This window comes from Thermochaetoides thermophila (genome assembly GCF_000221225.1).
Source record: "Thermochaetoides thermophila DSM 1495 unplaced genomic scaffold scf7180000011815, whole genome shotgun sequence".
Classification (NCBI taxonomy): domain Eukaryota; kingdom Fungi; phylum Ascomycota; class Sordariomycetes; order Sordariales; family Chaetomiaceae; genus Thermochaetoides; species Thermochaetoides thermophila.
Window position 1 is genome coordinate 514,849 of NW_006383031.1, and position 14,011 is coordinate 528,859.

Consider the following 14,011-nt stretch of genomic DNA (forward strand, 5'->3'; position numbering starts at 1 on the left):
CTTCCATACAGGAGTGTTGGAAGATCCATGGTAAGATGTAAACTGCATGCAGCAAGTAATGGCTCGTGTTGTTGATGACACTTTCGTTCTATTTATTATTTTTCATGGTGTGGGAACGACAGTGAGCCGCGTTCATGTTTGCTGTCTGTGATCTATGGCTGCCACGCAGAAACCCAAATTGCCCGCGTGTTGACCACCGATCGTTTTCAGCAAGTATTCCATCTTGGTCGATATGGATACCTTCCTGCTGCTGCTCTGTCGGTCTTCGATACTGGCGCATGAGGCCTCACTGATAAGCCTATGCACAGCTCAGCTGGTTTCCCTCATGGGTTTTCATGCCAGCAGCGAGTCAGTGTCGTCATATTCTCTTTGCTGCACTGATGAACAAGCTTTCGCTCCGGCCGAGTTGGCTCCCCTGCATTAGGGAACTCTCTGGGTTTCGTTGGTACAACGAGGGTACTTCTTGAAAATTGGCTGCAAAAAATGAAGCTCAGGAGGGCAGGGAGTCTGAGATGGCGGAGCAATGGATTCTGACGCAGGGCAATCTCGGTTCGTCAGTTGTTGGCAGTGTCTGCCAGCCCGTATCAGGCCGCCAGCGAATCCCCACATCCTCAGGAGAACTGCATTCCTCCTGCGCTCCATTGGCGCCAATGCAAATCTGTGGAGACCAATGGATCGAGCCGAGATCGTGGAGCCCGTTGGACGGAAGTCCCGAGAGTAGCGAAGATGTATCCGCACCGCAGCGCTGCATCGTCCATGGCCGACCAGTTCAGCCTGAGGGACTGACGACAGTGGCAGCGGTTCCCGGAATCCTCCTGCAGCTGCCAAGGAGCAGTGCTCAGCTGTTCCGTGGGTGCTGTGGATGTTGATCCCAAAAAAAATTCTTAGCACAGGCCAGGAGCCTGGTGGAAGTGGCAAGAAAACCCAGCTTGGCATCGCAATCCAGGCCGACCAGACACTCTCGCAAAACACGAACCTGGCCTGGCGAACCAGGAGTCGAGAAAAAGCGTTTTGGTCTGGACTGGGGGACTATGGAACAGGCACTGTCTAGTGTGGGTGGATGAGATGATGACGGTCATAAGAACCCTGGAACACTTTAGGGCACAGTGACAAGGTAGCAGACAAGCAGCCTGAGAAGTACCAAAATCACTGTTCTCTTGCGCATCTTTCGCACAGGAACATGCATGCAAAGTGTTTGCAACTTTACGAAGCATTGAATGAATGCATCATGAAACCGCCAGTTGGTGTCCTCCTACCGTACACAGTGCAGGTCGCCAATGACCCCACACGGCCTGCCCCTTGAGCCAGTCGCTCTTTTCCTTTCGAAAAGCCCCTGGCTGGGTGGTCAGGACCCCTGTCGCGGACAACAAGCCGGTCCCATCCCCACCCATGCCCATCGCTCTTACCTGGCTCCTGTCTCTTTCCGTCACTGCGAAACGAACCCACATTTGAATGCCTCCTTTTTCTTCCATTTCCTTGTTCCCAGGCATTCTCTCCCATCCACCACTTCCACAAACTCAACCTCCACTCTCCTTTCTGCAGCAGCCAGCAGGAGTCTCTCTCTCTCTCTCTCTCTCTCTTTACCCTTTCCCCGACACCCGACACTCGCTCTTCTTGCATCATCTCTTTCAGTCTCTCGTTTCCAGATCTGCTATCTCGGCTCCTGCCCGCGCAGGAACATTTCGTTTTCTTGGTTCTGTGTAGCGGTGGCCGCGCTCGACCGCCTCTCAGTGTCTCCTGTTCCTGGTTGGATTCCCGACCGCGCGTCATCCCCAAGCCAACCACCGGCCAACATTCTGTGTAGCGCCCCACTGCGCCCACCCAGTCAATCGCTTAAGCGCCTGCTGTGCGTCAACAATCCAAACCGCCAAAACAAGAGCCGTCCTCCCTTTGTTGATCAGTCTTCGATGAGCTGCTGAGACTGGCCTGGTGAGTTAGTTATTCACTTGTTTGTCCCGAAGTTGCTCCTCCCCCAACGACCGGATATCTCCTCAGTCGACCCGGATCATTTTGTTTATACATGCAACTATCACGCCTATCCTCTTACTTTGCTTGCTTCTGACCGCTGACACACCCCTTCGTAGACTCCAAGCCCACACCATGTCGGGATACCAAGGAGGCCATGGCCATGGCGGCCATGGCTATGACGATGGCTACGGCGGCGGCCATCATGGCAACGACGGCTACTACCAGGACAACGGGCAGTACTACGACAATGGCTACGGTGGCCGTGGTGGTCACGGTGGCCAAGGCGGTGACGGGTACTATGACGAATCGTATGTATACCCCTATTGACGTCTCCTTTTCCACTTTTCCCTTTCATATCATAGGCCGCTCTGACCTCTGACCTCCCACAGCGGTTACTACCATGCCGATCCCAACAACCCTTATCACCAGGACGGTGGCTATTATGACAACCCTGATCAGTATCGCGACGATTACTACAACGATGGCTACTACGACCAGGGTTACGACCGCCGGGGTTACGGTCAGCGCAATGGCTCGGAGGAGGAGTCCGAGGCGTTCAGTGATTTTACGATGCCGTCCGATATGGCACGAGCCGCTAACATGGACTACTACGGACGCGGCGACGAGCAGTACGACGGCTACGACGGTCACAACGGCGGCTATCGCCCCCCATCGTCGCAATTCTCCTATGGCGGCAACCGTTCCTCTGGCGCGTCGACCCCGGCCTATGGCGACTATGGCGCCCCGATCCCTCAGCGTTCCCGCGAGCCGTATCCTGCCTGGACCTCGGACGCTCAAATTCCCCTGTCGAAGGAGGAAATTGAGGACATCTTCCTGGACCTGACCGCCAAGTTTGGTTTCCAGCGCGACAGCATGCGCAACATGTACGACCACTTCATGACCCTCCTCGATTCAAGGGCCTCCCGCATGACACCGAATCAGGCCCTGTTGTCCCTGCACGCTGATTACATCGGCGGCGATAACGCGAATTACCGCAAGTGGTACTTCGCTGCCCAGCTGGATCTAGACGACCAGGTCGGTTTCGCGAATTTGAAGGGCAGGAAGAAGGGCAAGAAGGGCAAGAAGAACGATCAGCCTCAGAGCGAGGCTGAGATGCTCCAGGAGCTCGAGGGTGACGACTCGCTCGAGGCTGCCGAGTACCGCTGGAAGACCCGCATGAATAAGATGTCGCAGCATGATCGTGTTCGCCAGCTCGCCCTCTACCTCCTCATCTGGGGTGAGGCGAACCAGGTCCGCTTCATGCCCGAGTGTCTCTGCTTCATCTTCAAGTGCGCCGACGATTACCTCAATTCGCCTGCTTGCCAGAACATGGTCGAGCCCGTCGAGGAGCTCACTTTCCTGAACAACGTCATCACCCCTCTCTATCGCTTCCTTCGCGACCAGGGCTACGAAATCCTTGACGGCAAGTATGTCCGTCGCGAGAAGGACCATGCCCAGATCATCGGTTATGACGACTGCAACCAGCTCTTCTGGTATCCCGAGGGTATTGAGCGCATCGTGCTGGAGGACAAGAGCAGGCTCGTGGATATCCCTCCCGCTGAGCGCTATCTCAAGCTCAAGGACGTTAACTGGAAGAAGGTCTTCTTCAAGACCTACCGTGAGACGCGCTCGTGGTTCCACATTCTCGTCAACTTCAACCGTATCTGGGTTATTCACCTGACTATGTTCTGGTTCTTCACGGCTTATAATGCCCCGACGCTCATTACGCCGAACTACGAGCAGCAGCTCAACAACGGTCCTCCTCCGGGTGCGTATTGGTCTTTCGTCGGTTTTGGTGGTGTCATCGCCGCTGCGATCCAGGTCTTTGCTACCCTGGCCGAGTGGGCGTACGTACCGCGCAAATGGGCTGGTGCTCAGCACCTGACCAAGCGTCTACTCTTCTGTCTTGTCGTCCTGATTGTCAATATCGCTCCCGGCGTCTACGTCTTCATGCCTGCTGAGAACCTGGATGCTTATCTCAAGCGGCAGAACGAGAAGACTACGCTGATTGTCGGTATTGTCCACTTCTTCATCGCCCTGATCACCTTCCTGTTCTACTCGATCCAGCCGCTGGGTGGCTTGTTTGGCAGCTACCTGACGAAGCACCCGAGGAGATATGTTGCCAGCCAGACCTTCACCGCTAGCTGGCCTCGGCTCAAGGGTAACGACATGGCCTTGTCCTACGGCATCTGGATAACGGTCTTTGGGGCGAAGTTCGGAGAGTCTTATGTCTATTTGACACTCTCGATCCGCGATCCCATCCGGTATTTGATGCTCATGGACACCACCAGTTGCTGGGGTGACACTATTGTCAAGAAGTACCTCTGCGATTACCAGCCTCATATCACCCTGGCCATCATGCTCTTCACCGACTTGATCTTCTTCTTCCTCGACACCTATCTCTGGTGGGTCTTGCTCAACACGGTCTGCTCGATTGCCCGGTCCTTCTACCTCGGTTCTTCGATCTGGACGCCCTGGCGCAACATCTTCTCGCGCCTGCCCAAGCGTATCTACTCCAAGGTCCTGGCTACGACCGACATGGAGATCAAGTACAAGCCCAAGGTGCTCGTCTCGCAGATCTGGAATGCCATCGTTATCTCGATGTATCGCGAGCATCTGCTGGCTATAGACCATGTCCAGAAGCTGCTCTACCACCAGGTTCCTTCTGAGCAGGAAGGCAAGCGTACGCTCCGCGCTCCGACCTTCTTCGTGTCGCAGGAAGACCACTCCTTTAAGACCGAGTTCTTCCCCAGCCATAGTGAGGCTGAGCGTCGTATCTCGTTCTTTGCCCAGTCTTTGTCGACCCCGATTCCTGAGCCGCTGCCTGTGGACAACATGCCGACCTTCACCGTCATGATTCCCCACTACAGCGAGAAGATCCTCCTTTCGCTCCGTGAGATCATTCGCGAGGACGACCCGTATTCGCGTGTCACGCTTCTCGAGTACCTCAAGCAACTGCACCCCCATGAGTGGGATTGTTTTGTCAAGGACACCAAGATTCTGGCGGACGAGACCTCTCAGATGAACGGCGAGGAGGACAAGGAGAAGGACCAGGCCAAGAGCAAGATCGATGATCTCCCCTTCTACTGCATCGGTTTCAAGTCGTCGGCTCCTGAGTACACGCTTCGCACCCGTATCTGGGCCTCTCTGCGCTTCCAGACCCTCTACCGCACTATTTCCGGTTTCATGAACTACAGTCGTGCCATCAAGCTTCTCTATCGGGTCGAGAACCCCGAAGTCGTCCAGATGTTCGGCGGCAACTCCGATAAGCTCGAGCGTGAGCTGGAGCGTATGGCTCGGCGCAAGTTCAAGCTGGTGGTCTCGATGCAGCGTTTCGCCAAGTTCAAGAAGGAGGAGATGGAGAACGCCGAGTTCCTGCTCCGTGCCTATCCCGACCTGCAGATCGCCTACCTCGACGAAGATCCGCCGGTTGCTGAGGGTGAAGAGCCTCGCCTGTACTCTGCTCTTATCGACGGTCACTCGGAGATCATGGAGAACGGCCAGCGCAAGCCCAAGTTCCGCATTCAACTCTCCGGCAACCCGATCCTTGGTGATGGCAAATCGGACAACCAGAACCACGCTCTCATCTTCTACCGCGGCGAGTACATCCAGCTTATCGACGCCAACCAGGACAACTACCTGGAGGAATGCCTCAAGATCCGCAGCGTCCTGGCCGAGTTCGAGGAGATGAAGACCGACAACGTTTCCCCCTACACCCCTGGCGTCAAGAACCCCGTCAAGAACCCGGTCGCCATCCTGGGTGCTCGCGAGTACATCTTCTCTGAGAACATCGGTATCCTTGGTGACGTCGCCGCCGGTAAGGAACAGACATTCGGTACGCTCTTCGCCAGAACCATGGCCCAGATCGGCGCCAAGCTGCACTATGGTCACCCCGACTTCCTGAACGGCATCTTCATGACTACTCGCGGTGGCGTCTCCAAGGCTCAGAAGGGTCTGCATCTCAACGAGGATATTTACGCCGGTATGAACGCTATGCTCCGTGGTGGTCGCATCAAGCACTGCGAATACTACCAGTGCGGTAAGGGTCGTGATTTGGGTTTCGGCTCCATTTTGAACTTCACCACCAAGATCGGCACTGGTATGGGTGAGCAGATGCTCTCTCGCGAGTACTACTACCTCGGCACGCAGCTCCCTCTGGATCGCTTCCTCGCCTTCTACTACGCCCATCCTGGTTTCCACGTCAACAACATGTTCATCATGTTGTCGGTGCAGCTCTTCATGATCACCCTGCTCCAGATCGGCGTCCTCCGGAGGGAGACCATCCCGTGCGAGTACAACCGCGACGTTCCCATCAAGGATCCCATGTTCCCGACCCGCTGCTCCAACACGGACGCGCTCATGGACTGGATCTACCGCAGTGTTCTCTCCATCTTTTTCGTCTTCTTCTTGTCGTTCGTGCCGCTGTTCGTGCAGGAGCTTATGGAGCGCGGTCTTCTGCGCGCTGCGACTCGTTTCGCGAAGCAGATCTGCTCGCTCTCGCCTTTCTTCGAGGTCTTCGTCTGCCAGATCTACGCCAACTCCGTGCAGGCCGATATCACCTTCGGTGGTGCCCGCTACATTGGTACTGGTCGTGGTTTCGCTACAGCTCGTATTCCCTTCGGCGTCCTCTACTCGCGTTTCGCTGGACCGTCCATTTACTTCGGTGCGCGCCTCTGCATGATGCTCTTGTTCGCGACACTCACGGTCTGGCAAGTCGCCCTGGTGTATTTCTGGGTGTCCCTGTTGGCGCTGGTCATTTCGCCTTTCCTCTACAACCCTCACCAGTTCGCCTGGACCGACTTCTTCATCGACTACCGCGAGTACCTGCGCTGGCTCTCTCGTGGCAACTCTCGCTCGCACGCCTCGTCGTGGATCGCCTACTGCCGTCTCTCGCGTACCAGAATCACTGGTTACAAGCGCAAGGTCATTGGCGATCCTTCTGGCAAGCTCTCCGCCGATGTTCCTCGTGCCGCCATTACCAACATTTTCTGGTCCGAGATGCTCACTCCGTTCTGCCTGGTCCTTGTCACCGTGATTCCTTACCTCTTCATCAACGCGCAGACGGGCGTCTTGCCAGAGAACAATAAAGGCAAGAAGCTGGCCGCCACCGCTTCCCTCATCCGCCTCGCCATTGTCGCCTTCGCCCCTATCGCCATCAACGCGGGTGTCCTAGCCGCCATGTTCGGCATGGCTTGCTGCATGGGTCCGGTGCTTAGCATGTGTTGCAAGAAGTTCGGTGCCGTGTTGGCTGCCATTGCCCACGCTGTTGCGGTCATTGCCCTGCTCGTTTTCTTTGAGGTCATGTACGTCCTCGAGGGCTTCGACTTCACCCGCACTCTCCTTGGCATGATCGCAGTCGTGGCCATCCAACGCTGGTTCTTCAAGCTCATCATCTGCCTTGCCCTTACCCGCGAGTTCAAGACCGACCAGTCCAACATCGCCTTCTGGACAGGCAAGTGGTATTCTATGGGTTGGCACACCATGTCCCAGCCGGCACGTGAATTCCTCTGCAAGATCACAGAGCTTAGCATGTTCGCTGCCGACTTTATCCTTGGCCACGTCATCCTCTTTATGATGCTGCCCATCATCCTGATTCCTCAGGTTGACAAGCTGCACTCGATGATGCTATTCTGGCTGCGCCCTAGGTATGTAATATCATTTGAGTTTTTTTTTTTTAAACGAACTGGGACTAACAACCACACAGTCGTCAAATCCGCCCGCCAATCTACTCGATGAAGCAGACCAAGCTTCGTCGCCGTCGCGTCATCCGCTACTCCATCCTTTACTTCACCCTGTTGATCGTGTTCGTTGCCCTGATGGTCGGCCCGTCCGTCGCCGGCAAGCACATCCCTCTTGACTCGCTCGACGACCTCATCTCCAAGTACAAGCTCATGCAGCCGACTGGCCTTAACAATGACAACACGCTCGGCAGGAAGCCGACTGGTACGGATGCCTGGCCGTCGTACAGCGGTATCTGGAAAGGTCCTTCGTCGACGACCGTTGGTCCGAGGCCGACTAAGAGCGCCGACGACAGGCGGATGTTGCTCCTCTGAGAGGGCACAGCGTATGAAAAAAAAAAAAAGAGAATAAGTCAGCATCATTTTCATCATGCAAAGGATGGGTTCCCTTACACCTGTTTAATATCTGGCCGGTTGATGGTTGGACAAATTTGCATGCGCTAGAGGAGGAAGTAGCATGGATAAGGGGGGTTGCAGGTTGTCATTTTGGCTGGTTGTTGACGGGTTCCTACTTTCGTTTTTTTGGTGAAAAGCAAGAGTACACGCACACCCAGGGCGGAAGAGAAGAGATACAGTGAGACAATTTCGGAGCGGTGGTTTTGCATGCATATCCATGTGTATTGTACAGGTGTCTTGTGTATTTTTTTGCCCACCCATCCTACTACACAGTATTTCTAGGACTCTGCGTTCGTTGTCAGGTACTTAGGTACGATCGTTTTGTCTTCAGTCTTGTTGGTTAGGTGGGTGGGCAGGTGGCATTGCTTGGTAGTAGTAGTCTTTCCATTATCACTCGCGCAATGATTGTTTTGTTACCTACAGCATACTACTATTTGTGTTGGTTTACGATGGTTTTCTGGTGTTTTGCGTGGTTGATAAGGATGGATTCTGAAAGCGAGGTTTCGATGAGCACAAAATATTGCTAGTAAAATAAGACGGTTCAGCAGAAAAACTAATGTTAATAGCCAGCTAGTTCAATGGATGACTCAACTTTCCAATCCGCAAAGTTGATGAAGCATGTGGCAAATGTTTGTGGATGGCAGTCAGAATATCGAGTCCTAGATGAATGCGTATTAGAGGCAGGATCATGAGAACAAACCTATGTGTATCCCATCAGATAGTCGGTGTCTAAAACCAAGCCGGAAAGAAGTCATCGATCAACGGAAAGCCAAAGTCGTCAATAACAGTCATCTCGTCAGGGTCGTCGTCAACGTAAAACTCAACATTCTCATAATATCCACCGCGGCCCTTCCTTCTCCCGCGCGCGCCATCACGATGCTCACGTCCCTTCCTCGGCGCTGGAGCCCCAATCTCATAGACGTACTCCAGCTCCAGCCAAAACGGCGCGGCCACATCCTCCCGCCCCGCCAAGTGCCCATAAGTAAGGAACGCCTCAACAATCGGCACCGCGTCCAAGAACCCAGGACGTACCCTCGACTTAGCCGGCTTCTCAACCCGCCCAAGCTCCTTGACATCCTCGAACCGCTGCCCCGTGACAACGAACCACCGCGCGGAAAGCCGCTTGTGCTGAACACAATCCGCGGGATAGCCTGCTTCGTGCGCGAGCTCGCACATTGCGTCGTAAAGTCCACGCTGGCATTCGCCGATGAGACGGCCTAGGAATTTGGCTGTGGCGAGAGTGTCGGGGCGGGAGGTTTGTGGGTTGAGGGGGAGGGGGATGGTTTCGATTACGGTGCGCTCTTCGGGGACGTCGGGGATGTTAAGTTGTTGGTTTTGTTGCTGGGACTGGAAGTAAGCGCTGGAAGTGTCCCAGGTGACGGTGCGGCGGAATTTGATTTGGAGGGAGCGCGGTGTTTGTTGGTGAGAGAGGGGGTGTAGGATGAGTTGACCGGGGGCATTCTCAGACTCGGTATGAAGCTCTGAGTCGGGCTTAGACTCTGGCTTGGATTCGCAGTCGCCATTGCTCGTGGCCTCAGGCTGGCGCATTGCTGGAGACGGTGGGGGAGAAGGCGACGTTAACTCCTCAACTCTGGGTCCAGAGATGAGGTCGGGCTCGGGCTCCCATTCCTCAACCTCATCGTCCTCTACCTCGAATTCGAACGACGGTGACGGTGTTGGCTCGAAAGAGGGAGATCGCTGTCGCCTGAACCGGGGCTCTTTCTTAAACTTGTGGTGGTGCTGCTTACGAGGCGCTAAACCGTGAAATGATGATGACTGCTGCTGCTCCGTGAACCTGGGCTCCCTGTCTTGTCTAGGTCGCTTTGCTGGCCGCGAGTTGGTGTGGTCTGTCGGTGGCGGGCGCCTACTATGGCTTGCGCCAGGTGACGGATCGGATTTTGGAGCGGGGCGATGGGGGAACTTCTTCGACCGGAAGTGCTGATTGCGATGTGCTGATGGCATTTGCAGGAGAGGTTTGACCAAGTTAGAGTAGTCGTCGTCCCGTATCACTCCCACACCTCTTACCAGGGAGCCCTGAGATGTTAAGGAGAAGGTTCGAGAGGCAGAATGCCTCGCTTGGATGACGAACAAGTGTAAAACTAGCTTCTAAGTCAAAGGATTTGGTTGGTACCCTTCAGGATTTGACTTGCGTGGTCAATGGTTTCAGGAACAGGTGAGGAATTAAGGTTGCAATATGTTTCCCAGAAAATGTCAAAAGTCTTAACTGCATCCCTAACGCGTGGCGCGTAATCACGTGAGCACTTAAACCCTCGAAGCGCAGGCTTGGCAGGTTCGACAACACTCTCTCATAATCCTGGTGTGTTCCTGGAGAAAAGGTGGCACAGTGCAATCATCCAGAGGATTTGGGACAACCTGACATGAGAGAGGCCAAGTGTTTTACAGGTCAACAAATATTGGCTGGAAAACGAATAAGCAGGGCAATGATGTCCTGTGCCAACAAAGTCATGTCTTGCTTTGTCAAATGTGGCTATGGATGTGGCGCAGGAGACATCCAGCTCTTTGTAACGTTTCTTTTGTTGGGGCCCGGTAAGCCACACCAGATACACTGTCGCTTCTTTTGGTCCATGATTAGTTTGAAATTTTAAAAAGGTTAAGCAATCTAATCACCGAGTAAACCCCGATCCGAAAATGTTGCACCATATAGAAGCACTGTCTGATAAGTTCCATGTATCTTATTTCCTACGAAGACAAACGCCTTGAAGATCCCTTAAAATCCATTCATTCAAACTCTGCTTCTCACGGATCCTTTTTGCAGACATCCGGGACTTAAGAGAACAAGACCCAAGGCCACAACAGATATAACCCCAGCACAAACTAACAGGTGAACTCGGACCCTGACGTCCTGGGCCACTTCCGCTGGTAGCTGCGGGAGTGGGTATAGTCAGGGGTGATGTGCGCTCTAACGTGTAATCCCCCTATTTATGTACAAGGGAAGACAATGGAGTAGTGCATCGCGCAATATAGCCTTCATAGAATATCATATGGCCATACCAGAGAATCCACGGCGCTCGGGGGAACAGGAGTATATATTCACACTACCACGACCCCACTGGCTTTCAACCCCCATGGATGACCAGTTCAGTGTCGTGGGAATACAACGTGAGCGACTACACCTTCATATCCCCCATCTCATCCTCCAAGATAGTATAGATCGATAAAAACTACACGTGGCGCTGTAATGTATGGAAGTGCATCCGTGGCCGAATATACACAATATGCCGTACCGACTTGCCTTTACGGCACGGTCATCCTGTTCTACCCCGTTACTTAAACTGATTACAATAACTGGATCAATATCAATTAAATAGTTAACCCATTACTAACACCAACAAGCACATCAGCGACAACTTGTATGGAACGATCTGGGCTTCGCACTGTAAGTACGCTTTTCACTCATCTTTCTGAGGTGCCTGCCAAGGAGGTATACTCTTTCCGTGGCGAAGAAATCTGGCAGAGATACCTGCAAATCGTTGAACGCTGCAGAAGTTCATCGTTCCACCACCGCTAGTACATCTCGTGAAGTGGCAAATAGGCCGATGAATCTCCATATCTTATGTGCTTTGCCCTTTTAACCAGCTCAACTCTGATTAGTGGGTAAAGTACAAAGACTAGTTCATTATTTTTGGGAAAGCAGCACCTTGTGGGGAGTCTTTGAGAGACACCTACTGTTCACATTATTCCAGCTGCTCCACATTGCCTGCGTTGGCCGCAAGTGGCGCACGTGGAAGCATTGTGGCTGAACATCGGACCACGGCGCGAATCAATCACCGCCGGCCCCTTATCGAAAGATACCCATGTATCTTACGTGTCAGCAGCGTATCGGAGTTCGTAGCACAACGCCGCCGTTTCCGATGGTCATGTTTTTGAATCTTTTCCGCTGCAAGCGCTGCCCAGAGGAACAACGACAATACCATCCAAGTCGGAGCGAGGCGCCGCCACCACTTGATTCCCTTGCATCACCACGATACCAATGTGGCTCGCCAATTGAGGCACGCTCATAAGCCCGACTCTCGTCAGCAACAAAAGCAGCATTGCGCGCCGCCAACATGGACCTACACGAGGTACAGTCGCATGTCACGTACTGGCTCCATCAGGCGGCCATCGCCTTTCAGAAGGTGCCTGGATCGGCCGTCATCATCCGCTATGTGCGCTCCAGCTACCAGAACGACCCGATCCGCTCGGCTATCGAGCTGATTCTCTTCATCTTCTTCATCCGCTACTTGCTGTCGCCCAGCTACAAGACCGATAAGCAGAACTATGTCCAACTGACCGAGGAGGTGGGTATTATGGTCTGAGGCAGGCATTCGAGGGACAGCAGACGTACTCACAACTGTTTCGCTCAGGAAATTGATGAGCTGGTCGAGGAGTGGCAGCCCGAGCCGCTGGTGCCTGCGCCGACGCCGCAGCAGGAGGCCGAGATGGAGAAGGTACCTGTGATTGTTGGGTAAGGACACCTATGGTCGCGACGCGGAAAAGGGGAGCAAGCGAAATACTAACGGTGAACAAGCCCAACGGGCCCAAAGGTCAAGCTGGTCAACGGCAAGACTGTCATCAACCTTGCGTCGTACAACTTCTACAACTTCAACGCCAATGAGCAGATCAAGGAGAAGGCCATTCAGACCCTCCGCACCTATGGTGTTGGTCCCTGTGGCCCGCCGCAGTTCTACGGTACCCAAGACGTCCACATGAAGACCGAGGCCGATATCGCCAACTATCTTGGCACCGAGTCTTGCCTTGTCTACGCACACTCCTTCTCGACCATCACCAGCGTTATCCCGGCCTTCTGCAAGCGTGGCGATATTATCGTCGCTGACAGGGGCGTCAACTTCCCAATTCGTCGGGGTCTCGAGATCTCTCGTAGCGTCATCCGCTGGTACAATCACAATGATATGCAGGACCTCGAGCGTGTCATGCAGAAGATCGTCAAGGAACAAGCTGGCAAGAAGCTCACTCGGCGGTTTATCGTAACGGAAGCTCTCTTCGAGACCACTGGCGACATGACTGATCTCCCCAAGCTGGTACGTCCCTTGCCTATGCAATAAAGCCAAACACGCTTCCAATAAAAGGCTAACGACGTCTGCAGGTTGAGCTCAAGGAGAAGTACAAGTTCCGTATCATGCTCGACGAGACCTGGTCCTTCGGTGTCCTTGGTCGCACTGGCCGCGGCTTGACTGAAGCGCAGAACGTTGACCCGACCCAGATCGATGTTATTATCGGCTCGCTTGCTGGTCCTCTGTGCGGTGGCGGTGGCTTCTGTGCCGGCACTAAGGATGTCGTTGAGCATCAGCGTATCTCGTCAACGGCCTTCACCTTTTCTGCTGCCCTTCCCGCTATGCTTGCAACAACCGCCAGCGAGTGCATCAACCTTCTCTCGTCCAACCCCGAGATCCTTACTCAATGCCGCGAGAACATTCGTGTCCTGCGTGCCCAGCTGGATCCCAAGAGCGAATATGTCGTCTGCACCAGCGCGCCCGAGAACCCTATCCTCATCCTGGTCATCAAGCCTGAGGTTGTCAATGCCCGGAGATTGACCGTTGAGGATCAGGAGAGGCTGCTAGGAGAATGTGTTGATGAGGTATGGATCCCTCTTTGACTTCAACGATATTGAATGGATTTGTTAACGAGGAAAACAACAGGCTCTTGCCAACGGCGTCTTGATCACTCGTCTCAAGGGCCAGCCTATTGCCAACCACACCGCCCTCAAGGACGGCGACTACGTCCCTCAGCCGGCCCTTAAGGTGTGCGTGACTGCAGCCTTGTCGAAGAAGGAAATCGAGAAGGCCGGCATCACGATCCGCCATGCTATCACCAAGGTCATGACCCGCAAGACGAACAACAAGCTTAACGTTCCGGTAGCTTGAACGGCATGAACACTTCCCGGTATGATT

The 14,011-nt window shown here is 54.0% G+C and overlaps 3 protein-coding genes across 3 annotated transcripts; 2 read left to right on the forward strand and 1 right to left on the reverse strand.

Moving 5' to 3' along the window:
* Positions 1-2,100: 2,100 nt before the first annotated feature.
* Positions 2,101-8,021, forward strand: CTHT_0017590 (1,3-beta-glucan synthase component-like protein; the record flags this gene model as incomplete). Its single annotated transcript, XM_006692198.1, has 3 exons — positions 2,101-2,276; positions 2,358-7,613; positions 7,673-8,021. The coding sequence occupies 3 exons, from the start codon at positions 2,101-2,103 to the stop codon at positions 8,019-8,021; spliced, it is 5,781 nt and encodes a 1,926-aa protein (XP_006692261.1).
* An 810-nt stretch (positions 8,022-8,831) lies between these two features.
* On the reverse strand, positions 8,832-10,064 carry CTHT_0017600 (uncharacterized protein; the record flags this gene model as incomplete). Its single annotated transcript, XM_006692199.1, has 1 exon — positions 8,832-10,064. One exon carries the CDS (start codon positions 10,062-10,064, stop codon positions 8,832-8,834), a length of 1,233 nt encoding a protein of 410 aa, XP_006692262.1.
* Positions 10,065-12,169: 2,105 nt separating this feature from the next.
* Positions 12,170-13,984, forward strand: CTHT_0017610 (serine palmitoyltransferase-like protein; the record flags this gene model as incomplete). Its single annotated transcript, XM_006692200.1, has 5 exons — positions 12,170-12,400; positions 12,467-12,567; positions 12,631-13,141; positions 13,207-13,698; positions 13,760-13,984. 5 exons carry the CDS (start codon positions 12,170-12,172, stop codon positions 13,982-13,984), a joined length of 1,560 nt encoding a protein of 519 aa, XP_006692263.1.
* Between the last annotated feature and the right edge of the window lie 27 nt (positions 13,985-14,011).